This window comes from Microtus ochrogaster, unplaced genomic scaffold, assembly GCF_000317375.1.
Source record: "Microtus ochrogaster isolate Prairie Vole_2 unplaced genomic scaffold, MicOch1.0 UNK90, whole genome shotgun sequence".
NCBI lineage: Eukaryota > Metazoa > Chordata > Mammalia > Rodentia > Cricetidae > Microtus > Microtus ochrogaster.
In genome coordinates this window covers 748,668-774,872 of record NW_004949188.1, presented here as the reverse complement: position 1 = coordinate 774,872, position 26,205 = coordinate 748,668, and the positions used below count along the sequence as shown (strand labels likewise).

Genomic DNA, 26,205 nt, shown 5'->3' with positions numbered 1-26,205 from the left:
CACATCGGAGGACACAGTAGGGCATGCGTGTGCCACGGCGCACATCGGAGGACACAGTAGGGCATGCGTGTGCCACGGCGCACATCGGAGGACAACCTGCAGGAGTCAGTCCTCTCCTTCCACCATGTGGGTCCCAGGAACTAAACTCAGGGCCTCAGCGTTAGTGGCCACCACCTTTACCCACTAAGCCTGCAGAACTCAACCTGTGGGTCGCAACCCCCTTGGCAACACTCTGTCTCCCAAAATGTTTACATTATGATTCATAACAGTAGCAAAATTACAGTTATGAAACAGCAACAAAAATAGCTTTATGGTTGGTGGGGGTTACCACAACATGAGGAACTGTATTAAAGAGTCTAGGATCAGTAAGGTTGAGAACCATTGAGCTAGCCATCTTATTTTACCCTAAAAGTCTTTTTAAAAAATCTTTTTCAGGTTGGTTGTGGTGGTACATGCCTTTAATCAGGCAGCAGAGGAGGATAGGTCTCTTGAGTTCAAGGCCAGCCTGGTCTACATAGTGAGGTAACGGTCAGGACTATGTGGAGAGATCCTGTCTCAAAAACCTAATAAAGATTTGTTTGTGTTGGTTAGTTTTTGGGGTTTTTTTTCTGTTTCACTTATTTTTATTTTTGTCAACTTGACAAAAGCTAGAGTCACCAGGGAAATAGAAACTTCAACTGAGAAAATGCCTCCATCATCTTGGCTGATAAGCAAGACTGTAGGGGCATTTTTTCATTAATGGCAGATCAGTCCGCTGTGAACAGAGCTATCCCTGGGCAAGTTGTTGTGGGTTAGTTATATAAGAAAACAGTCTGTGCTGGGTGGTGGTGGCTGTGGCGCACGCGTTTAATCCCAGCACTCGGGAGGCAGAGGCAGATGGATCGAGGCCAGCCTGGTCTACAGAGTGAGTTCCAGGACAACAAGGGCCACACAGAAAAACCCCGTTGAGGGGGAAGGGATAGTTAGGGATAACTAGGACATTACTACTGCTGCTGTTGTTATTGAGACGGGGTCCCTCTAAGGATGTAAGATCCCCTGGAGCTGAGATCAGGGCAGTGTGAGCCACTGTTGTTGGTTCTGTGGTTGGAAGATTAACCACTGCTCTTAAGAGAGATGCCCTGAGCCATCTCTCCAGTTCCTCCAATGTGTTATTTACTTCTACCGTATGACCCCACTTGCACCAGCCCTGTTTGAAGGGTTCACAAACCCCTAGCGGCTATTGGTTGCCATCGTGGGGTAGGGAGTAGGTCCAGAAGGAAACAGTGGACTATTGGCAGATAGTGCAGTTGTGAGGCCTGGAGAGGAACCAGAGTTCCTAGCCGGCTTCTGGGGGCCAGTTTGGGTTTTTCCTGCCTTCAGGATTGAGTCAACTAAATGGAATGACAGCATAAAGTGGCTGGGTCAACAGGTCCAGGATAGAGGAGTGTCTACTGTATGCTGGGCGCTGCTCCGTGTCCCCCCAGGGCATATCGCTCCATGGAGCTCAGAGCCCAGATTACCCCAGCACAAACCTGACGTCCCGGCATTCCGGAGGATGAGGCAGGAGGCTCTCCAATCAGGATACTAGCCCTGGTTACATAATGAGACTTTGCTGAGGGAAGGGAGAGGAGGGAGGAGTGTCATACTGGACGGGATGAATAAATGATGGTGGAGGGGCCGCGAGGGTAGGAAAACGCAGGGTTCTCTTATGTCATGGGGCAGGGTGGAGAAGACGGTGGCTGGCTTCCCGATTCGAGGTGGGGTCGAACTTAACGAAACTGCCATTCTCATGGGTCGAAATGGTCGCAACGGGCAATTTCAGTTCTCGGATGTAGAAACTGTCTTAGCTCGCAGCTCACGAGCCCACGGCGCTGCTAGGAAGGCTGTGCCGGCCGCAGCCGGCTCCTAAGGCATCCCACACGGTAACGGTCGCCCAGAGAGGCTGCGTGAGTTTCTGGGGTCACACCGCGCAGAGAGCGTCAGTCGGGGCCCCTCGGCGCCCGGAAGCGACCCTCCGTAAACAAAGCCGTGTGTAGGCGCAGCCCCAGCCTCCAGTCTCTTAGGCCGGCCCACGGGGGCGGGGGAGGAATGTTGTGAATGAATGTGGGGCCGCCCCGAAACTCCTCAAAAGGCCGAGCCGTGGGGTCCTGTCGCTTTGATTGGTTCATTCCGCTCCGTGATGGACAGCGCCTCACCCTGCGACCTTTCATTGGATGGCACCGGAAAGACGGACGTGGCCTATACCGAATGAACAGCGGCTTTTAGGAGGCGGGTCTGAAGAGACAACCAATGGCGAGGAAGAAGTAGGACGGCGGGGGCGGGGCTTCGGCTGAGGAGGCAGCGGCTGCAGAGACGGCTTCATTGTTGTGAAGAGTCTTAAAGGGGCCGCGTCTCCCGGCCGGCTCGGCCGGATGGAGCCCCCGGCGGCCAAGCGCAGCCGGGGCTGCCCCGCGGGGGACGAGCCTGGGACCGGGGCCCGTCGCGGCCGCCCCGAGCCGCTGCTGGACCTCAGCGCCAAGCGGGTGGCCGAGAGTTGGGCCTTCGAGCAGGTGAGGCCCCGGCCTGCCCCAGGCCTCGCATCTCGCCCCCTCCCCAGCGGCCAGCCCCACCCCCCGCGCCCCGCGCCCCGCGCCTCTCCGCCCGTGGCCCACCCGGTCTCCATTCAGGCCGCTTCTCTCCTGAGAGGGACACCTGCCCAGAGACTCGCACTGCTCCATTCCTGCCTTCCGTGTCCCTGTTCCGCCCTCCAGGGAGACGACCCCAGTCTCTGCAGGGCCTACCCAAGACGCCCCTGTATCCCCGTGCTCCAGCCTCCAGACCCACCTGATCTCCCCAGATATCCCGACTGTGGGACAAGAGACAGGGTCACTGAGGGAAGGGCTCTGTGCCCCTCCTCCCGTCCCTCCTCCCCCTCCCTCCAGTCATTCAGGAACCAAGATTGGGGTACCTGGGCCGGAACACCTGGAACCCCCTACTCTGTGACTTGTGGGTAGAACCCCGCAAACCCACTCTCCCCTATCCTAGTGTCCCCCAAGGAGATGGGAGGGTATGGGCGACAGTCCCAAACCGGCGACTTATAGTCTGACTTTGAGGGTGTTCTGTGTTCGGAAACTCTTCCTGAGTTAGGGACGGTGGGTTTCGGCTGACTGTGGATGGAACGGGCTGATTCACGACCGGGAAATCCCTCCTTAGTCAGCAGCCCAGTCATTGACTCCCCCTTCTCCTGGAAACCTGGGTAGGGCCCTGTGTGACATGCTCAGAATAACCCTAAAACCATCGTCAGGGCGCCCACAGATCTGCTGTGGCTCCGCCAGGTGCTGAGAGAACTCTGCCGAGCTTTGGGAACCCTTTGGGGAGCTGCTCTCACATTGAGAAAACTGGGGCACAGAGAGGTTGAGAAACTTGTCCAAGGGAGCCCAGTCGGTGACTAGCCAGCTCAGATCTGGAACACAGCCTCAAGCAGCTGGTTCTGTTCCTTGGAGCCCACGGGAGACACGTCAGGACAGCCCTTCCCTCCTAGGGGCTTTTCTCAGGGAAGAGGCAGGGGAAGAAACCCCAGGGTGGACCTGGTCTTGGGAGCTGGAGCTCCTTGGCTTAGAGATCCTGAAGAGATGAGTTTGTCCAGGGCAGCTCCAAAGCTGTGACATTGACCCTGTGCTGTGGTTCAGCATCTTGTGTCCCTGTGAGGATCAGAAGCCATCTCTAAGGGTTGAACAGAGAGAATGGTAGGACTTCATGTCCTTGATTATTCTTACACTTGTATCTGACTTCTTCTTGTCCCTCAATGCCCAAGCTATAGAAGGGCTTTAACCCCAGACTCCTGGGAAACTGGCTGTAAAAGCTTGTAGAATGCTAACTATGAGCCAGGCACTATTGTAAGTAAATACTATTGTATTGAAAGCTGTTTTGTTGCTGGGAGTTTCACAGTGTTACCCAAGCTGGCCTTGAACTACTTGGCTCAAGTGCAGCCTCCTAAGTAGTTGGGATTTCAAGGGGCACTACCTTTTCAAGGACTCACTGGTGTATACGTTTTATCTCCCCAGTCTCTGTAGCATGGTTGGTTTTCACATTCCTGTTTTACATGTGGGAAAACAGAGACGCAGAGAGGTCAGGGGGGCCTTGTAAACAGCATGGCCAGGGTTCCAGCCCAGGTTCCTGACCCACCAGCGCTTCCCACAGGTGGAGGAGCGCTTTTCCCGGGTGCCAGAGCCAGTTCAGAAGCGCATTGTGTTCTGGTCTTTTCCACGAAGTGAGCGGGAGATTTGTATGTACTCATCACTAGGCTACCAGCCCCCAGAAGGCGAGCAAGACACGCGGGTGCCATTTACCCGTGGGCTGCACCTGCTGCAGAGTGGGGCTGTGGATCGAGTGCTACAAGTGGGTGAGTGAGCATCTCTATCCTGGAGGAGGCAGAGGGGTCAGGGCGGGATGGAGGGGGAGCTCCCAGTCCACCTGCTTCAAGGCCCAGATGTGCTTGGGTGAGACACTGTGGCATTCTTTGGGCACAGCACTGGGGAGGCAGAGGCTAGTGATGAAGAGGCACAGTAAGAGCCTAGTTTAATGGGGGGGGGTACTATACTAAATACCTACTATATAAAGCTAGGTATATAGTAGATGTCAGAGATCTATCAAAACTTCGGGAGACTCAGAGAGAGGAAGGTGAACTAGAAAGTGGGGTAGAGAAGGAACGAACAGGCATTGACAGGAGGACCCAGGTAAGGAAGAGGACAGGTGGAGTTGGTCTTGGATCTCAGAGGGGCCTGCTAGAGGGATTGAGACATGATGACAGTTGTTGGAGAACTTGGGCTTCACACCAGCCTTGGAGACAGGATTATGCACTGGAGGGGAAAGGTGGACCTCAGACAGCTAAGCTGAGGAATAGAAGAGGTGGAAAAAGAAAGAAGAAGCAGGGTCCCAGGAAGGGCCAGTTCCTGACCTTAGACAGAGCATCTGTGTTGCATGGCACAAATGATGCTAAGGCTAGACATGGTGGTACACACTTGTAACCCCAGTGCTCAGAAGGCTGGGACCAGAAGGTCTCAAGATCATGACACCCTGGACAAAACAGTGAAACTCTTGCTTCAAAAACCAAAGTGGTCCCAGAGCGATAGCACATGCCTAAGGCAGAACTAGATAGATATCTATGATTTCCAGTCCAGCTAAGGCTTCATAGTGAGATCCTGTCTCAATGCTAAACAGGATGATCATAGGCCTCAGTGGCTGGACCCAGGGAGAAACCAGTCACACAAATTCGGTGTCAGAGAGTTTGCGGTTGGGCAGCTGTGTCCTGGGAGATTGTGATCAAAGGTTTGCAGCCACATGTGGAACAGTAGAGTGACTATAGTTGACAAAAATTTATTGTGTATTTTATAAAGAACTAAAAGGAAGAAGTTGGAAGCTTCCAAACACAGAGAAATAATCACTGTTGAAGGAGCAGGAAAAGCCAGTTGCTCTGATCTGAGCACCATGCATTGTATATCCTATTGAGTTACCACATCGTGTATCATGAATGTGCACAACTATTATGTGCTGATGGAGAAAATGACAAGGCTAAGGCCAGGAGAGTGGACTCAGACCTCAGGCAGTGGGCCCAAGTGGTTCTGAAGCAGACGGAAAGAAAATGAGCAGAGAAGGCTGGGTTTGGGGAAACAGGGAGGAAGATGAGGGAAAAGGCCTTAGACCTAGCATCAAGCTTAGAAGAGGAGGAGTAGTGATTGCGCTAAAAAATGAATAAGACTCTTCTTGGCTTCCCATGATAGCAGGTCATGGCTCAGCCGTGGTGACCCTGCCTGGCAGCCTTGTACCCCTTTGCCTGGGCATAACCTAGCCACAGGCCCCATAGCTACCCCTGGTATGAGGAAGCCATGCCTTACATGACGCAGGTTGCATCAGGCTACCCAACCAGTCGGATGAGCCTGACAGACACTCAGGACTGCCCAGAACTTGCTCCATCACCCCATTGCCCTCAAGTGCCACAGGCCTTTGGCATCTTCTCAGGAAGTTCAGAGCTTCTAAGGCTCAGTTGTAACCATAGCAACCAAGGGCTTTCAACCTAAAGCATTTCAAACATTGTGTCTACACTGATAATACTATTTAGTGATCATTAGAATAAGGACAAAGGAACAGGGGAGAGGGCTCATTTGGTTAAATGCCTGCTGCTCAAGCAAGAAGACCTAAGTTCAGGTGCTCAGCATCCGTGTAAAAGCAAGGCACAGTGTTGCATGCCTGTACCCCAGCACTAAGACAGAGACAAGAGGATCTCCATGGCTAGCCTAGTCAAAGGGGCTAGCTTCATGTTCAAGGAGAACCTGTCTCGAAAATAAGGTGGAAACCCAGTATAGTTGTACACGCCTTTAGTCTTGGCACTCAGGAGGCAAGCACATCTCTGTGATTTTGAGGCCAGTCTGGTCTATATAGCAGTTCTATAAGAAACAGAGCTACATAGACAAACCTTGTCTCAAAACAAAAAAAAAAAAAAAAACAAAGATAAACAAGGCAAAGAACAATTGAGGCACCCCCCCCCAAGAAAATAGAGATTTATTTGAGACTTAACTTTATGTCAAGTCATTCTAAATGCTTATCATAAGTAACTCATTCATTTATTAGAACCGCACAAGATCGTCGTCGCTACATCTGGACAGATGATGAAACTGAGGCATGGATGGGTTAGATGGTTTGCACTGGATTTTCTCAGCAGGGCTGTGCATCCAGGTCTTGGGGTGATCCGGTCTCCACAGTGTGTGTTTTTCTTAGGGTTCCACCTCAGTGGGAACATCCGAGAACTGGGGGCCCCAGGAGAGCCAGAGCATCTCTACCACGTCTCCATCAGCTTTGACCGCTGCAAGATCACATCTGTGAGCTGTGGCTGTGACAACCGAGACCTCTTCTACTGTGCACATGTGGTGGCCTTGTCACTGTACCGCATCCGCCATGCACACCAGGTGGAGCTGCGGCTGCCCATCTCTGAGACCCTCTCTCAGATGAACCGTGATCAGCTTCAGAAGTTCGTCCAGTATCTCATCAGTGCACACCACACTGAGGTGCTACCCACTGCCCAGCGCCTTGCTGATGAGATCCTTCTTCTGGGCTCTGAGATCAACCTGGTTCATGGTGAGTGGAGAGAAGGAGGGGCCGTGATGCAGAGGCCGGCAGAGTGGGTACCATCCATGTCCTGCTTTGGGGGATGTCACACACCTAGAGAGAGGCACATCTGGAGGGGTCTGACCCTAGGGCACCTGAAATAGGGCTTAGGCCAGTCAACTCAGGACTGGGAAGGCTGAGGTAGCTTGAAACACAGTGACACCCTGAAGTCAAGCAGTGTGCAAAGGCAGGAGGGTTCAATCCTAGTGTGAGGTGCCCCACAGAGGGTGGGTATCTCAGAATCCCAGGGTAAAGGCTGAAAGGTGAATGTCATAGTGAGGTATGGATGGATTTAGGAGGTGTTGGGGAGGATCTGCTGCTGGTTTGCTTGGCTATAGTGGTGGGAAGATAGCGGGTAGATGAGTAGTGGGTGGGTGCTATAGTGGGTCATGGGGCCATGTGGGTTCCAGGAGGTTATGATTCATCACCAGGGGGAACTGATGTCATGGAAGGGCGTGGGGGATGAGCCACTGAGTACAGTGGCAGGTGAGTGGGGTGACCTTTGGAGCTAGAGTGGGGCCCTGTCTTAAAAAATGAAAAGAAACAAGACAGTAGTGGTGCACACCTTTAATCCCAACACTCAGGAGGCAGTGGCAGGTGGGTCTCTGTAAGTTCAATACCAGCCTGGTCTACAGAGCTAGTTCTAGGACAACCAAGGATACATGAGAAACCCTGTCTTGAAAACTCAAAAGAAGCTGGGCTGTGGTGGCGCACGCCTTTAATCCCAGCACTCGGGAGGCAGAGGCAGGCGGATCTCTGTGAGTTCGAGACCAGCCTGGTCTACAAGAGCTAGTTCCAGGACAGGCTCCAAAACCACAGAGAAACCCTGTCTCGAAAAAACAAAAAACAAAAAAAAAAAAAAAAAAAAAAGAAAACTCAAAAGAAGAAATAAGGGAAGGAAGGAAGAAAGACAGGTGCATACACCAGGGACTGATGGGTAGGTGTTTGGGAGGAACATGTGAGTTTAAGGGAAGCATATGCGTGAGCTGGAGTAATTTGGTGGGTGGACAACATGGCTGATTGCCAGATGAATAGGGTGGGTATTTTGAGTGGTCAGACTAGGCTGTGGACATGGAGAAACTGGTGTGGAGGGGAAGAGATGCATAGAAACTGGCTAGTATGGATGGGCCGTGTTCCAGAGAGGATGGAGGAGTGGCTGGTGGTTTGTGAGGAGGATTAAATGAGTGAATACAAACAGTTTCTACAGATGAATGGACTGAGTACCTAAATCAATGGAGGGGCTTGTAGTGTTTGGTACAGTTAGGCGAATGGACAGATGGACGAACCAATGGGCAGATTTATTTTTGGTTTTTCTTTTTTTTCTTTTTTTTTTTTTTTTTTAGGATTTATTTATTTATTATGTATTCAGTGTTCTGCCTACATGTGTCCCTGCAGGCCAGAAGAGGGCACCAAACCTCACTACAGATGGTTGTGAGAGCACATATGGTTGCTGGGAATTGAACTCAGGACCTTTGAAAGAGCAGGCAAAGCTCTTAACCACTGAGCCATCTCTCCAGCCCCATATTTTTGGTTTTTCAAGACAGGGTTTCACTGTGTAACAGCCCTGGCTGTCATGGAACTCCCTTTGTAGATCAGGCTGGCCTCGAACTCACTGAGATCCATCTACCTCTGCCTCCCAAGTGCTGGTATTGAAGGCGGTCACCACCACCGCCTGGCTAAGATGTATTCATGAACAGTTATATGGATGGATGGGATGAGGCGCGAAGGCTAAATGAGTGAGTGTGAGGGAAGTGGCAAGTGGACTGGTGGTGAGTTAATAGGTGGATGGCCAGTGTGACCAGGCAGAAGCCCTGGTGGGGTTGCTTCTGGAGGCACAGAGTATTGATTTTGGAGGAATGGACAGGGGGAGGATTGATACCCTTTCTCTCACTCTACACTTGTTTTTTCACCCTAGGTGCTCCAGATCCCACGGCAGGTGCGGGCACAGAAGATGCCAACTGCTGGCATCTAGATGAGGAACAGATCCAGGAGCAGGTGAAGCAGCTGCTGTCCAATGGTGGCCACTATGGGGCCAGCCAGCAGCTGCGCTCCATGTTCAGCAAGGTACCAAGGCTGGGGGTGGACAGGGCAGAGGTCCTGTTGTGTCCTTCCCTTTCTTACCGCCTGCTGCTCTGCACAGGTGCGGGAGATGCTGCGGGCACGGGACTCTAATGGGGCACGCATGCTAATCCTCATGACTGAGCAGTTCCTGCAGGACCCTCGCCTGGCCCTGTGGCGGCAACAGGGTGCTGGCATGACAGACAAGTGCCGGCAGCTGTGGGATGAGCTGGGTAAGGCCTAGACCCTGGGGTGAAACCCACACCCCGGCTCCCACTCATATTAGCATCTGTACCCAAATCTTGCCTCCACTTAACACTACTAAGACTCCCAGCATGTTGGCCACCCTACTGGGTCCTGGAACTCCCAGAGAGAACAAGACACAAAATCTGGCTCTTGGCTCTTCTGGGAGTAGTGTTACATAGTTAGAGCTGGAGATATAACTCAGTTGTAGCAGGCTTGTTGAGCATGTATGAGATCATGAATTCCATCTTCAGTAAGTCTAGATAGATACATGCGTGGATGGGTTGGTAGATGAGAGAATGAATCCATGCATGGGTGTTTAAGTATTGTACAGTTTTGTCCCTTGATGTCCTTGGAAGATTGGTTCCAAATCCTCTAAGACACAAACATCTGGAATGCTCAAGACCCTTGTAAAACCATACAGTGTCTACAGAGAGTCTATGCATATCCTTTCTGTACAGTTTTGTTTTGTTTTTGATAAAGGGTCTCAATGTAACCCAGGCTAACGTCAAGCTCACAGTACTGCCAGGGATGACCCTGAGTTCTCGGTCTTTTTCTTCTCCACCTCCCAGGTGCTGGGGCTTTGTAGTCACCACTATAGCAGTGCCCTGTGTCAGATGATAAGAGGCATGTGGAAAGTGGGGAAGAAGCAACACTAAAATTCACGAGGCACCAAAAACCCGGGCTTGAGCCCCGACTTAAATGTGGTGTGACCCAGGGCGAGTGGAGTTTGTTTCCCATATTTCAGTTTCTCTCTCTTTCTAAAAGTTACATTTATTTATATTTGTGTGTATATGTGTGTACACACATGGAGGTCAAAGGACAACTTTGTGGGCTTAGTTTCCTCCTTCCATATGTGATCCAAGGGACTGAACTCAGATCATTATTCTTGGTTACAAGCACTTTTCCCCTCTCGCTGGCCATATTTTATTTTATTTCCTTACCATAATGTGAGGAGACACTGAGTTGCAGCCCATGTTCAGGTGGAACGTGTGCCTAGGCTGCAGCAGTTGCTTCTTAGCCTGTGTTCATGATGTTGACCTAGATGCTGAGCCTCTCTCTGCTCTTCAGGGGCTTTGTGGGTCTGCGTCATTCTGAGCCCCCACTGCAAACCAGATGAGCGCTCAGGCTGGCTGCAGCTACTTGGCGCATGGGACAAGCTAGATGTGTGCCCACTGGAAGAGGGCAACTACTCCTTTGACATCCCCAGCCTACAGCCTACTTTGACCTCCAGGACAGGTAAGAGAAGGGCCCTACAACCTGTTTCTGACAAAATCATCACAACTCACTACAGCTCAACCTGTCACAGTTACCGTGTCCCAGGAGAGAGAAGGTAGGAGATACGGAAGGGGGCCCCACTGGTTGTCCTTCCAGCCAAAGGAGCAAGTGCTAAGGGCAAAAGTAATGATGTCTTTGAGGATGCTGACACAGCACTTGCTGGACCTCCAGTTAGCAAAAGTGAGATGACAGATAGGGAAGGACAGGAGCCCAACAGCAGGGGGGTGGGGAAGGGACAGTGACGGGGGTGTGGGCAAGACAAGTGAAGAGGGAGAAGAAGAAAAACAAAAGATCAATTAGGAAGAAGCAAAGAGACTGAGGAGAGACGGAACAAGAATGGCTAGCAGGGAGGAAAGAGATGTCTGTAACCTGTGCCAGTGCTGTGACAGATGCCAGCCCCCACTTTCCCTTTGAGGATTTGCTTCAAGAATTCATTTCCATCACCTGCCTAGGGTAGAACCCTGAGTTGGCACCTGGTAGGAGAAGCTGACTACAGTTTGTTCACCAGCACCACCATTACTACATTGGTACCCTCCTGTAGGCTCAGAGGATGAAGAGGAGGAGGTGACAGCTACCAGTCCCCGTCGTACAGTGTTCAGCCGAGCACTGCAGGCTGGGGAGTTGCACTGGAATGACAGCCACCTGCAGAGGATCCTGGCCAGTGATTCCTGTGGCCCAAGTCTCACTGGCAATATGGGAGGTGACAAACCAACCTTTGACCCTCAGGGCCACCCCATCTGGCTGGGTGAACCCTTCCCTACTGCCTGTGCACGGGTGGATACTTTGTGTGCCCATGGTTATCCCCACAAGGCTCTGCGGCTAGCATGTGCCATAGTCAACACTCTGCGGCTGCAGCAGCGACACCAGCTTGAGAACTACAAGCAGCAAAAAAAAGGTGAGTGAGGGCACAGGCTCTAGAACCCAGGTGCCCAAGACACAGGCTAGCCCATGAGAGATGGCAAAGAAGGTCTGGGTACCACCCCAGCTCCCACTCTCTGTATCATAGACAGAAAGGATTTTATCATAAAAAGTGCTGGTTGAAACTGAAGCACTGTGTGGTGGGAAAATTCTATGTGTCAGGTGCAGTTACATGGTAGAAGCCTTGCAGGGCATTGGTAGTGAATGCCTTTAATCCCAGCACTCAGGGGACAGAGGCAGGTGGATCTTTGTGAGTTCGAGGCCAGCTTGGTCTACAGAGTGAGTTCTAGGACAGCCAGGGCTACACAGAGAAACGCCATCTTGAAAAACAAAACAAAACAAAATTGCCTGCTCTTCCAAAGGTCCTGAGTTCAATTCCCAGCAACCACATGGTGGCTCACAACCATCTGTAATAAGTTCTGGTGCCCTCTTCTGGCCTTCAGCCATACATGCAGGAAGAATATTGTATACATAATAAATAAATAAATAAATAAATAAATAAATAAATAAATAAATAAATAAATAAATATTGAAAAAAGAAAAACAAAACAGCCATGGTAGAAGCATCTTATTAATGCCTGAGGCCTTGGGTCTCAGTCCCAGCAACAAAAGAAAAGGGACAGAAAAGAGTAAGGATTAGGTCAAAGTGCTAATAGGTATGTGCAGCTCTTGAGCCAATTCCCAAGAAGACACCACAACTGGCCACTAGAACCTCCTCTTGCACATTGCCTTGGCCACCACTATTCACACGCAGGGCAGCTTCCACAGAGTAATGGTAGCATTCCCATTGTTTATCCATTTTTCATGCAAGGGAGGCTGGGAAATGTAGACACTTCCAGACCCTGTAGTAGGCAGGTTTCCACAGCATGACCCTCAAGAATATGGTCGTAGGGCGGAAAGAGAGAAGCCTGAAGAATAGACTAGTTGATGTAGAATTTGCTCACTTTTAAACACGGGCAACAAATTGAGTTTCAAACAAACATTTGAAACATAACAAAAGGGCTATGGTGTGGCTCATTGGTGGAGTGCCTACCTAGCATGTATTTTATACCTTAGCACTTTACAAGTTAGGTATGGTGGCCCATGCCTCTAACTCTAGCACTCAGGAAGGGGAAACAAGAGAGTTGGAACTTCAAGGTCAGAGGTCAAGGCCCACCTAGACCATCTGAGAACCTGTCTCAAATACAATAAAATAAAAAAGCAGGGCCAAGAAGTGGCTCAGTAGGTAGGGTGCTGGGTGATAGTGCTTCGTGAAAATCTGAGGGTCTGAGTTTGTATACCCTTTACCCATATAAAAGCTGGGCACGTCACTGTCTCCTAGGGCTGGGAGTTGAAGGCAGGCAGATCGTAGGGTCTTGTTGGCAGCCGTTTTAGTTGAGAAGGTGGGCTCTAGGACTGAAGGTTCACCAAAGAGCTCCTGTTACAAAAGATAGAGCAGGCTGGAAGAAGGCTCCCAACCCAGAACTTTATCCTCAGTATATCTATGGGGCATGCACACACATGTGCACATGCATATACCACATGCACACAAGCACCCTGAACAAAAGGAAAGATGCTGTATCTAACTCTGGAGACAGAAGGAAGCCACTGTCTGAGTTCTTGGCAGTGATGCTGACAAGTGTGTAAGGGAGAAATGGGCTCTGTAATGGAGGTGTCAGAGCTAATCTCCAGATGACTTAGGGAACAGCACAGGCCGAGTTCCAAGATCAGGGGAGGTCAGTGGATGAGCGGCCTTACAGGGCATTCAGGTGTCTATCATAGAAGAATCTCATACTGCCCCTTGAGGGGCCTCCAAGGTGTTTGAGCTTGGCTGCAGAGATGGGGAGGGGGTAAGGCTAGGAGAAGAGAGTACTGCTTTGCATGTTTCAGTAACTCACAGACTGGCAGATAGCATAGAGGGTTGGTGTGGGGTGGGAGAAAAAGCCTCCAAAGTTGAGTGGGTGGCTGCATAGAGCCCACCTCTTCCCATACAGAACTGCTCCAAAAAGGTGCTACTTGCCTCACAAGCACTGAAGGTTGGGTGGGCCATCCCCTGGATCCCATTGGCTGCCTCTGCAGGGCACTGCTGGAGGCCTGTCGACTGGAGGAGGAGCCTCACTCTCTTTACCCAGGTACCCACCCGAGGACCCCTGCAGGAGGAACAATACCCACTCTGTTGGCCAGATATTGTCACAGCAAGCTCAGCTTTGGCTGTGTGCCCTCCCAAGGCCAGGAGCCATTAGGCTTAGCTTTCTCAAAATGAGGCTGCCATGGCCGGAGCTAAGAGAGTTGGGACTCTCCCTAAACCTCTCTCCACGTCTGTCACCCAGCTTGGGGCTGAAGGGTGGGAGCATATCTAAACCTCAGCGACCTTGGATGCATCTCCCCTAGACTTGCCCACAGAGAAGCGGAAGCTGTCCTACCAGCATGTGCCAGTGCCAGGGAGCCCTGGGGAGTCCTACCTGGCTCTGGCACTGGAAGTGGCACTGCTGGGGCTAGGGCAGCAGCGGGCCCTTCCGGAGGGGTTGTATGCCCAGGACAAAGTGGTGCGCAATGAAGAGCAGCTGCTGGCCCTGCTGGAGGAGGTGGAGCTGGATGAGCGGCTGGTGCAAGTTCTGCGCAAGCAGGCTGGGCTGCTGTTGGAAGGTGAGTCCGGTCTCGGCCAACACTCATAGCCCTATAGGATTAGGTGTGTGTGAGGTCTTGCCTCATGGCCTTGGTCTGCTCCTCCACCGTCTAAAGAATAAGCCTACTCTGCTGCTAACACCTGTCAACCCACCGCATTGTAAAGCCCGCCCCATATTCTAGCCCCGCCCATGCTCTGACCCTATTGGTTCCTTGCTAAGTCCTCTCCCCTTATTGCTGCTGCTGGGGCTGGCGTGCCTCCTCATTCTGTAGCCTCATTCTTCACCACGCGGTGTTGCCTAGGGACCCCTCTTATGCTCTTCTAAATGTATCTGGAGCTCAGGGATAGTGGAGACTGAGGTCACCTTGTCCCTTTAGGAGGCCCTTTCAGTGGCTTCGGCGAAGTGATTTTCCGAGAGAGCGTACCCATGCACACCTGTGCCCGATACTTGTTCGCTGCGCTGCTGCCCCACGACCCAGATCTGGCCTTTCGCCTGGCACTCCGAGCCATGAGGTAAGGGCAGGAGGAGGGAGTGAGGAGCTATGAGCCCCATCTCCAAGCTGGGTCTCAGTCTGGTTAATGAGGTCCGCGGCCCATGCAGCAGAGTGTTTGTCAGTTAAATGGAAATGTGTAATATGGTGGACTTGAGAATGATGCACAGCTACAGACCACACGCGTGCTCAGAGTGCAGACCTTTTCTAGGAGGATTATGTCAGCCTATCTGAGGCTGGTTTCCTGCACTGGGGTCATGATGTAGCAGTACCCTGCTGGCCTGGGTGTTCTAAGGTTGAGGTCAGTGCCCAGCATTGCACATGTATTTTTTCCTGCAGTTAATATTTCTGTTCATGTTTAAAATATACATAGGTTAGGGGCAACATTAAGTCATTCAACAAATGCTTGTGCCCTAACTGTGGACCAAATAGTGGTTGTAATTGCAGTATCAGCAAAACAGTCAGTGCATTCTGCCTTGTGCAGATGGTGCTCCAGGAAATGGGAGACGAGAGCAGAAAGAGGGAGGACTTGGACAGAAAGCTGCAGTTTCATATGCAGGGTTTCAAGGGAACCTGGCAGAAAGATGCTCAAGACAGTGGAAGGGAGCTTAGGAAGGGCTGTGTAGGACGGATGTTCCAGGCAGTGGAACCTCTGTTGACTGTCTGTGGGCACGCTGGCTCCCAGAGCATCTGCAGGAGTGATGTCATCACTTTCTCTTCTGTGATAGCTCATATAAAGGAAATGTACCTTCTGAGCTCCCAGTGTGGTGGGAGCCAGTGAGAGGAGGGAACGATACAGGGGTGTATACACACACATAGCTCCTTCCTGTCACAAACTGGTGGATTCCCAGGGCATCTAAACAATGTCTGGTCCTCTGATGGGGTTTGTTTTTGTTTTGAAGCAGAGTCATATAGCCTAGGCTGGCCTCAAGCTCTCTATTTTTTTTTTTAATATTTATTTATTTATTTATTTATTTATTTATTTATTATGTATACAATATTCTGTCTGTGTGTATGCCTGCAGGCCAGAAGAGGGCGTCAGGTCTTATTACAGATGGTTGTGAGCCACCATGTGGTTGCTGGGAATTGAACTCAGGACCTCTGAAAGAGCAGCCAGTGCTCTTAACCACTGAGCCATCTCTCCAGCCCTGTTTTTGTTTTTCAAGACAGGGTTTCTCTATGTAACCTTGACTGTCCTGTAACTCACTTTGTAGACCAAGCTGTCTTTGAATTCATAGAGATCTGCCTGCCTCTGCCTCTGCAGTGCTGGGACTATTGGTATACACCACCACACCCATCTTAAATGCATTTTCTTAGCAGCCAGGTGTGAATGATGACAGAGGTCTGTAATCCCAGCACACTGAGTCTGAGGTGAGATCTCAAGTCCCACACCTGGTTGGGCTACATAACAAGACTGGATCTCAGAACCTAGGTAGTTGATAGATGGTGAGAGAGAAAGAGAAGGGATGGTCGTGGGGAGTGTGTGAATGATTAGAGTTAGATCGATGATAAAGACACACATGTATTCTGTCACCTATGACCCAACTTTTCCCAACCCCCCACCAGAAGCTCCAACATAATTTCTGTTCGTCCCTTCTAGAATATCATCTGTTATTTGTTTTTATTTTTTTCTTTCTTTCTTTCTCTTTCTCTGTCTTTGGGGGGGTAGGGGTTTTCTGTGAACTTGCTTTGTAGACCAGGCTGTCCTTGAACTCCATAGAGATCTATGTGTCTCTGCCTCCTGAGTGCCGGGATTAAAGGCATGCACCACCACCACCTGGCTAAGACTTTTTTAAAGTACTTTTTTTTAAAAAAAAGTAATTTATTTATTTTTATTTTATGTATTGGTGTCTTGCCTTCATGTAGCTTGTGTGAAGGTGTTGGATCCCCTGAAACTGGAGTTACAGATAGTTGTGGGTGCTGGGAATTGAACCTGGGTTCCCTGTAAGAGCAGCCAGTGCTCTCAACTGCTGAGCCATCTCTCCAGGCCCTGGCCTGAGACTTTAGCCTTAGCCTCTGGAGTGCTGCCAGGGCATGTGTGGGTCACCATGGCTGGCCTGTTTATCTGCCTTAGCTTCCGTTTGTGTCTGAAGTGGTGTGGTGTTCCTCCCTGCGCCTGACTTATTCCAGTGAATGTAATGCCATCCTGTTCCAGACTCAAGTGGTGGTGTTGCATTCTTTTTTAGGACTGAATAGTATTCCTTTGTAGGTAAGTGTTACATTTTCTGTAGCTGTTTATCGTGTTCATGTGTGTTGACTATCACACGTGGCCATTGCGAATTGTGGTAGCATCTTGTCTCTTTTTATTTACTGTTTATTTACTGTGGACATGTGCCCAGCAGTGAGATTGCTGGGTTATATGGTAGTTCTATTTTTAGTTTCCCCAGGAACTTCTGCTTTCTATGATGGTTATATTAATTCACATGGCAACTGTAGATAAGCTTCTGTTTTGTTTTTTGTTTTTAGAGCAGAGGACCAAATGCAGGACCTTGTGCTTACTAGGCAACTGTTCGAATACTGAGCTCAGACCCCAGCACTGCAACAAGTTCCCCTCTCTCCCCATCCTTGCCAGCATATATACATATATCTTCTCTGTATGATAGTAGCCATTAAAATCCTAGGCATTTTTTGCTACAGTGCTGGGCGTGGAGCCTAGAGTCTTTAGCAGACTCTACCAACTGAACCGTGGTCCACCTCCTCCAATGCCTCACTGAAAATTCTAGGCAGGGACAGATGAAGAAGTGGCAGCCCCAGCTCACCCTGTGTTTGCTTTTCCCCTGTCCCAGGCTGCCTGTACTCGAGACAACATTCCCAGCTGGAGAAGCTCACCCTAACCCACTGGACTCCATCATGAGCAACCGCTTCCCCCGTTGGTTCATCCTCGGCCACCTGGAGACCCGCCAGTGTGAACTGGCTTCCACCATGCTGACTGCTGCCAAGGGTGAGGACAGTGACAGCCGACCTGCTGGTGCCCTGGTGTTCCCCTGACCTCCTCTTGTTCTTGTTCCTCTTCCATTTCTTCACCTCTTGTCCTCCATTTCTTTGTTGTTTTTGTTTTTAATTTTCTTTCTTTATGTTTAGATTTCACTTATTTTTTATGTGTATGAATGCTTACCTGAATATATGTCTGTGCATCGTGTATGTGCTTTGCCCATGGAGGGCATCCGATCTCTTAGAACTGGATTATAGACAGTTGTGAGCTGCCATGTGGGTGCTAGGCATGGCTAGGAATCAAACGCTGGTCCTCTGCAATAGTAGCCAGTGCTCTTAACCTCTGAGCTGTCTCTCCAGCCCGTTTTTCTTTTAAGATGTGATCTCACGATGAATTCTAAGCTGGCCTGGCATGGGCTGTGTAGCTCACAGTGGCCTTGAATTATGATCTTCTACCCTTAGTCTCATGTCCTACCATACCCGCCTTGTTTCTTTTACCAGACTTCCTTTTCCACTACTGCTTGCACATTCCCTGTAAGGAACAAGAAGGGTCTTTGCTCAGTGCTCGGAGGTGGTAGCCAACAAAATTAAGTCCTATTCTCTGTGAAGATGTATAATCAACTGGCCAGGCCCTGGAGCACAGTTGTAGAGACCCTTCTTATCATGTATGAAGTCCTGAGCCTCCCCAGCACCACAAACAAACAAATGAGCCAGGGAAATGACAGCTCATTTGGTAAAACATTTATCACACAAGCATGAGGGAGCATCTAAGTTTAGTCCTCAGATCCCATATAAAGATGGGCCTAAGACTAGGTACACCTGTCTTTATTCCCTGTACTTGGGAGGTAAATGCAGAGGCAGGTGTGGTTCAGTGCTTTTGAAGCCATCCTGGTCTACACAGTAAGTTCCAGGCTGGCCAGAGCTACATAATAAGACCCTGTCTCTAAAGTAAAATAAAAAAGGCTAGGTGTGATGGCATACACTTGTCAATCCAGCACTGGGGAAGGGGAGACAGAGGATTCCCAGCATCTGCCATCTGGCCAGCCTTGATCTAATTGTGAGCTCCCTACCAGTGAAAAACCCTGTTTTAGCTGGGCAGTGGCAGTGCACACCTTAATCCCAGCACTTGGGGGCAGAGGCAGAATCTCTGTGAATTCGAGGCCAGCCTAGTCTACAAGAGCTAGTTCCAGGACAGGTTCCAAAACTACAGAGAAACCCTGTCTCAAAAAGAAAAGAAAAACCCTGTTTCAAAGAAATGTTGGGGGGAAAAAGGCGGGAGAGGTGTCTCAGTGGTTAAGAGCACTGTCTGCTCCTGCAGACCACCAGAGTTCAATTCCCACCAACTATGTACTGACTCACACTATCTGTAACTCCAGTTCCAGGGCATCTAACACATTTTTCCGGCCTCTGCAGGCACCAGACAAATCACCCATACACAATAATAATAATAAATATTTTTTAAAAGGTGGACAGTGCCTGAGGAATGACACTCAAGCTTGAGATCTAGCCTCCACATAAATGCATATACGTGTGTTCACACTCACATGAACACACAAAACTGGCAAACAAGCCGGGTGGTGGTGGCGCACGCCTTTAATCCCAGCACTTGGGAGGCAGAGGCAGGCAGATCTCTGAGTTCGAGACCAGCCTGGTCTACAAAGCTAGTTCCAGGTCAGGCTCCAAAACCACAGAGAAACCCTATCTCGAAAAAAAAAAAAAAAGTGGCAAACAATAAACAGAGATCATCATACACAAAGAAGGTTCTGGTGTCACATAGGACACTAAAGCAGGCAGCCTTGTTTTTTTCCTATGGTACCTGAGGTGGGATCCAGGCCTTGTACAAACTAGGCCAAGCACTCTACCACTGAACCACACTCCCACCTCAACCTGCTGGATGCTTAAACACAGATCCAGATCCATATGAGACACAGGGCCCCACCCTTCTGACCTCATCTCACCCAGATGCCCATCCCAACAGGGCTTCTCGGCACAGGAATTTGAAGGAGAAAGGGCCACAGTTTAATCCCCATTGTCTTGAGCAGAGGGCTATAGCCAGAGCAGAAGCCCTAAGGCTGGGTTCCACCTGTTGTGTCCGAGGAACAAGAGAAGAACAGAGATTGGGAGTGAAGCTCAGTTGTAGAGCTCCTGCCTAGAATACCCCAGTGATGGGCTGGAAGTGTGACTCAGTGGTGGGTGCTGACCCAGCCTGTGCAATGCCCTGGGTTCCATCCCCAACACTGCAGAGTTACACTAGTACAAGCAGACTGGTATGACCAGGGCAGAGTGATGGGAGTGTGGAATCAAGGACAGTGGTGAGGATTCTGGTAAAGAAGATAGCTCCTGAGTAGAGTACATGGTTAGTACACACCAGATTCGTCCCAAGCCTTTCAAAACAGAGAAAATAGCATCTTAGAGCTGCCTCTTTACAGAAGCATTGCCTGTTCCCTGCCATACACACGAGGTCCTGTGTGGAGGATTGTTGTGGCAGGTCATTCAGCTCCATTTATGCTGGTGTTCCAACTGTGGCCTCTATTATTCCTTCCACCCAGGAGACACCAAGTGGCTGCATGCAGTCCTGGGCTCCGTCCAGCAAAACATCCACTCTCCAGCCCTGCTCTTCAAGTTGGCACAGGACGCCTGCAAGACAGCCACACCAGCCAGCGCGCCACCAGACACCATGCTGCTGGGCATCGCACTGGAGCTTGGGCTGCAGGTACTCCAGATAACATCACCAGGAAATGAGTGGGAACCCTGCTCCTGGGGCAAAGGCTGACACAGGAGTCACACCTCTGAGGGTGGAGTTATAGACCAAACTTGAGTGACGGATATCACTCTAGGTTTGAGGCTCATCTCCAGGACTGTGGTTAAAGACGGAGAGGGCCCAGGTGGGCAGGGCAGGGTCTGCAGGCCAGGGGATGGACCCAGGAGGGGACAGAAGAGGACCAGAGAGTGCTGCTAGAATGCTTGCCTAATGTCTTGGGTTTTAGCCTCAGCATCACATAAGCCAAGTGTGTTGGTGCATACCTGTAATTCTAGCATTCAGGAGGTATAGACAGGATCAGAAGTTCAGAGTCAACCCTGGCTATGTAGAGAGTTGGAGGTCTGGAGGTATTATTTGAGATTCTGTCTCAAATAAACCCATAAAAATCAAAACATGAACACAGACCAGGTGCTGGGGTGTGACTCCACAGGGCTATAGTGGGTTTTACTATGTCCTGTATTCCATCCCCAGTATAAAAATATTTTAATCAGAAAAGAAAGAAATAGATCCTGAGGTTGCCTCTTGGTGCTTTTGGTTAAAATAAAAACCATGAGCCGGGCAGTGGTAGTGCGTGCCTTTAATCCCAGCATTCAGGGAGGCAGAGGATCTCTGAGTTCAAGGCCAGCCTGGTCTACAGAGTGAGTGCCAGGACAGCCAAAGACACACAGAGAAAGTATCGAAAGAAAGAAAGAGAGAGAGAAAGAGAAAGAAAGACAGACCACGAGGCTAGAGAGATGTCTCAACAGTAAACTGCTCTTCCAAAAGACCCATGTCTGCTTCCCAAGACATGCATGGCTGTTTATAACAGTCTATAACTCCAGAATCAGAGATCTGATGCCCTTTTCTGGCCTCTGCTGTCACTACACAGACATGGACAGACATGGACAGAACACCAATACACACTAAATAAATAAAACGAAGACCATGAATAGGGCAGAGTCAGCCAATAAGGAACACCCTTGGGAGTGAGTGATGTATACAGAGTAATGTTAGCTGGGGGTTTGCAGTTTCAAAAAGGGACTTTCCTGGGGTTGAGCTCTGTCAGCCAGGCCTCTAGCTGAATATCACTGTCCTGCCATGGCAAGGACCAGGCCAGTCTGAGTGCAGCCCATAGGTGAATAACCAGTAGAGGACATGGATATCTGGGCCTTAGGGTACCTAGAAACTGAAGGGCTAGACAGGTATGAGCCTGGTTATGGGGCCCCAGATAGTTGCAGGGACAGAGTATGTGAAAAACAGCTTCGTGTGGTGATACACACCTTCCATCCTAGACAGAACAGGAGGATCTGAGTTTGAAGACAGTCGGACCACAGACCCAACCTCAAAAACAATCAGACAAACCAAAGAACCTAAGAGTGGTTCTCAAGGTGGCTCAGTCAATAAAGTGCTTGTTTGGAAAATTAGGTCCCCAGAACCAAGAAAAAAAATGTAAAAAAGCTATAATCAGCTGGATATAGTAATGCACACCTTTTATCCCAGTACTCGGGAGGCAGAGGCAGGCAGATCTCTATGAGTTCAAGGCCAGCCTGGTCTACAGAATGAGTTCCAGGACAGCTAGTGCTCTTATACAGAGAAACCGTGTATAGAAGGAAGGAAGGAGGGAGAGAGGGAGGGAGGGAGGGACCCACAGAGGGCAGGTGCTTTGTGCAGGGAAAACGTCTTCTGACTTAAGGTATGGAACTTTCTAGAAAGAGGAGCTGGTTAGCTCCTTATATATAAGTAGGATTTTGAGTGAGGCCGTAAGGTCACAGCAGTGGTAGTCAGTATTACTGCAGAGAGCCTCAGCCATGTCGTCTTGGTTTATTTTCCCAGCACCACCATGCGGTGGATCCTTCTTAAAGATTTATTCTTATGTGCATATGTGTGCTTGTGTGTTAGTATGCACATTATATGCAGGCCAGAAGAGAGGGCATGCCTTGGAGCTGGAGTTGGGACATGGGTGCTGGGACCTGAACTCGAAGCAAGCATTTGAACCAGTGAGCCATCTTTCCGGCCCCTGATCTTTGTTTTACATGGATATTGGGGATCAAACTCAGGTTCTCATGCTGACATGGCAAGCACTAACTGTAACTGAGCCATCTTCCCAATTCTTTTCCCCCCTCCCTTTTGGTTTTTCAAGACAGAGTTTCTCTGTGTAGCTCTGGATGTCCTGGAACTTGCTCTGTAGACCAGTCTTGTCTTGAACCCCAAACTGCCTGCCTCTGTTTCCTGAGTGCTAGGACTAAAGTGTGCTATCATGCCAGGTTCATTTTTTATGAAAGATTTTATTTTTAATTATGTGTGAGTTATGTGTGCATTCATGTGCACAGAGAGTGTGCTGTCTGTGGATATGTCATATATGTGTTGGTGCCCTCAGAGGCATCAGATCCCCTGGAGCTGGGGGTAAAGTGGTTGTAAGCCACCTGCTATGGGTTCTGGAAACCAAACTCCACCCTTTGCAAGAGCAGCAAGTGTTCTTTACCACTGAGCACCTCTCCCAGCCCCTCCTAGTCTATATTTTTATCTCCATTTTTTAAATTTATCTTTATTTTATGTTCATTGGTGTTTTGCCTGCATGTATGTGTGAGGAAGCCAGATCCCCTGGAACTGGAGTTACAGACAGTTGTGAACCACCATGTGGTTGCTAGAAGGGTTCCAGGTCCTCTGGAAGAATAGTCAGTGCTCTTAACCACTGGGCGATCTGATCTCTCCTTTATCCCTCTTCTATAGAGCCAGAAACTGAGGCCAGAGAGATGAGGCCTCTCACCCAGGTCTGCTGCAGTAGCTCTGCCTCCAGCCTCCTTGGCCTAAGCCATCCAACACAGCAGGGCTCTGAGGACCCACCCTCCTCTTTCCTTGCAGGTGATGCGGATGACGCTGAATACAATGACTTGGCGGCGCAGAGAGATGGTGCGCTGGCTAGTTAGCTGTGCCACGGAGATTGGTGAGTACCTGGAGGGGCCACTGAGGAACCAGACAGGCCTCAGAAAAACTGGCCCTGACTGGAACACTGTGCAGCCCTTTAACCCAAGTACTCAGGGGTAGAAGCAGGGAGATCTATGAATTAGAGGCTAGCCTGGGCTACATAGGGTATTTGAGGACAGCTAAGGCTTTATTGTAAAACTCTGCCTCAAAGCAAATAAAACAAAACAAAAAGGCAGGTCCTTCCCCATTGCCAGCTGGGAGGGAACATCACATGGGATAATGGAGGTACACAGTCTGGTGGTTGGCCAGACTGAAGTGGTTAGGAGTGGAGAGGAAGCTCCAGATGCTAGCCACCTCCATGGTTTTGGGAAATTTTTCTCTGCAGACATAGTGGTTCACCTGGAGCACTGAGGAGGTTGAATCAGGAGTCCCCATATTGTAGACAGCCTGGGCTCATAATGCGACCCCATCTCAAGACTCCATGGGTTAGAAGTGTGGCTCAGCAACAGGGTGATCACATGGCAGGGGCAGGGTTCTTGGCTGTAGCTCCATGGCACCAGCAGAAAAGGGTTGCAGTTTATTTGATAGAGTGCAGGCCTTGCATGCACTAGGCCCTGTGTTCTCCGGACATGGCGGTGCACGTCTAACCCCAGCATGTGGGAGGTGGAGGCAGGAGGACCAGAAGTTGACCCTTAGCTACATAGCAAATTTGAAGTAAGCCTGGACTGTAAGGACCTTGTTTGTTTTTAATTAATTAATTAATTTTATGTGTATGAGTGTTTTGCCTGTGTGTGTATCTGTGTGCCACATGTGTATCTGGTATCTTTGAAGGCCAGAGTATTCCTTGGCATCTCCAATGGTTGTGAACTATCATGTGGGTGCTAGGATCAAATCCAGGTTCTGGAAGGGCAGCCAGTGCTCTTCAGTACTGAGCATCTCTCCCGTCCCATGAGAACAGTTAGGTGTAATGGCCCATACATACCTGTTATCCCAGCGCTTGGAGGCACTGGCAGGTGGATCTCTGAGTTTAAGGCCAATTGGGGCTGCATAGTGAGACCCCCACACACACAAAAAGTTTTAGCATGGTGAAGCTGGGAAGATTTAGAGCTGGTGGTTGCAGAGTGGGAAAGGAAATGGCAGAGTCTTACACACACACACACACACATCCTGCGCCATTCCCTCTCCCCACGCCCAGGCCCACCAGCGCTGATGAGCATCATGAAGAACTGGTACTCCTTGTTCACCCCAGTGGAGGCAGTCACTATTGTGGCAGTGACAGGCACCACGCATGCCACTTTGTTGCGACTGCAGCTAGACACAGCCGGGCGAGAGGAGCTCTGGGCATGTGCCCGCACCTTGGCATTACAGTGCTCCATGAAAGACCCCCAGAACTGCGCCTTGCCAGCCCTGACCCTGTGTGAAAAGAATCATGCAGCCTTTGAGGCCGCCTACCAGATTGTGCTGGATGCCGCAGCCGGTGGCCTCGGCCATGCCCATCTCTTCACTGTAGCACGATACATGGAGCATCGAGGCCTACCTTTGCGGGCCTACAAGCTGGCCACACTAGCCTTGGCACAACTCAGCATTGCCTTCAACCAAGACAGCCACCCTGCGGTCAACGATGTGCTGTGGGCCTGCTCGCTCAGCCACTCATTGGGGCGGCACGAGTTGTCAGCCATTGTCCCTCTCATCATCCGCAGCATTCACTGCGCACCTATGCTCTCAGACATCCTGCGCCGCTGGACACTCTCAGCACCTGGTCTGGGCCCACTGGGGGCCCGCAGGGCTACCAAGCCACTAGGGACTGACAGGGCACCACTCTGCCAGCTCCTGGATGCTGCAGTAGCTGCCTACATCACCACCAGCCACTCACGCCTCACCCACATCAGCCCACGTCACTATGGTGACTTCATTGAGTTTCTGGGCAAAGCCCGAGAGACCTTCCTTCTGGCTCCAGATGGGCACCTCCAGTTTGCACAATTCTTAGAGAGCCTTAAGCAGACCTATAAGGGGAAGAAGAAGCTAATGCTGTTGGTTCGGGAGCGGTTTGGCTGAGGGGCTGCAGCTAGCATGGGTATCCCCTGGCCTGCCTTCCTGAAGCAGGAGGCCCATGGCTACTTCAGGATCAAGTGTTGGAATGTGGGAGGCAGGTGGTGACACCATTCCAAGTGTGTGCCTAGGAGTATGCAGACCAATGGGAGATCTGAGGGTCTGAAGCCATACTGCTAACTAGAGGCCTGCAGGGGTGTGCCTGGGCACCCCACAGTCAAGAGGCAAGCTCTGGCTCTCCCAAACTCACAGGGTTAGCCGGGGCTACCAGGAGAAGGGCTGGAGGCAGAACTTTCCAGAAATTAGTTCTTAAATTCAGTATAGCAGATCCTCCAGAGCCCACCCACGTGCCTGGGGACGTCACATCAGGTATTAAATCCCGTGTTTCATCCCCTCTCCTACAGCTCAGGGGTCCTGTCCACTGTCCTGCGCGTGCTTCCAGCCCAAGCCGCCAGCACAAGTCAATGCCTCATCCCCACTGAAGGAATCAAGAGGCTTTGGGCCTCTGCCACATACCTCACCCCCAAACACCCTGTCTAGCCAGGACCTGTCTTGTCTTGGGCACCAAGGTCACAGGGTAGGCTGGGGACAGCTCTCTGCTGCCCAGACCCCACCACTAGTAACTGGATACACAACTCAGGAACCAGGCTGCCCTCCAACCTGTGTGGGAGGCATAGACAGACAGCCAGGGATCCCACCCTGTCTTCCTTTCGCTCTACATGGCCATCTCTGTTTCCTCACTTCCTTTAGTTTAGCCATTTCTGCATCTCTCTCCCTCCTGAGTCCCGGCTGCTGATAGGGGCATTCCTTTACCCCAGGCCTTAGCCTAAGGAGGGGATCGCCTCCAC

General features: G+C 50.5%; 1 protein-coding gene across 1 annotated transcript; it reads left to right on the top strand.

Moving 5' to 3' along the window:
* The first annotated feature begins 2,298 nt into the window (after nt 1-2,298).
* On the top strand, nt 2,299-25,958 carry Zswim4 (zinc finger SWIM-type containing 4). Its single transcript, XM_005370938.3, has 14 exons — nt 2,299-2,528; nt 4,159-4,360; nt 6,733-7,089; nt 9,035-9,183; nt 9,260-9,410; nt 10,492-10,659; nt 11,240-11,593; nt 13,590-13,727; nt 13,987-14,241; nt 14,599-14,734; nt 17,499-17,653; nt 20,193-20,356; nt 23,246-23,327; nt 24,504-25,958. Exons 1-14 carry the CDS (start codon nt 2,391-2,393, stop codon nt 25,361-25,363), a joined length of 3,309 nt encoding a protein of 1,102 aa, XP_005370995.1. The 5' UTR covers nt 2,299-2,390; the 3' UTR covers nt 25,364-25,958.
* The last annotated feature ends 247 nt before the right edge of the window (nt 25,959-26,205 follow it).

Excerpts from the sequence above, each read along its gene's own strand:
- Zswim4 (XM_005370938.3), top strand. The coding sequence starts at position 2,391 with ATGGAGCCCCCGGCGGCCAAGCGCAGCCGGGGCTGCCCCGCGGGGGAC. Across the intron at positions 13,728-13,986 it reads GCCTCACTCTCTTTACCCAG|ACTTGCCCACAGAGAAGCGG; the intron begins GTACCCACCCGA and ends CATCTCCCCTAG. Across the intron at positions 14,242-14,598 it reads GGCTGGGCTGCTGTTGGAAG|GAGGCCCTTTCAGTGGCTTC; the intron begins GTGAGTCCGGTC and ends TTGTCCCTTTAG.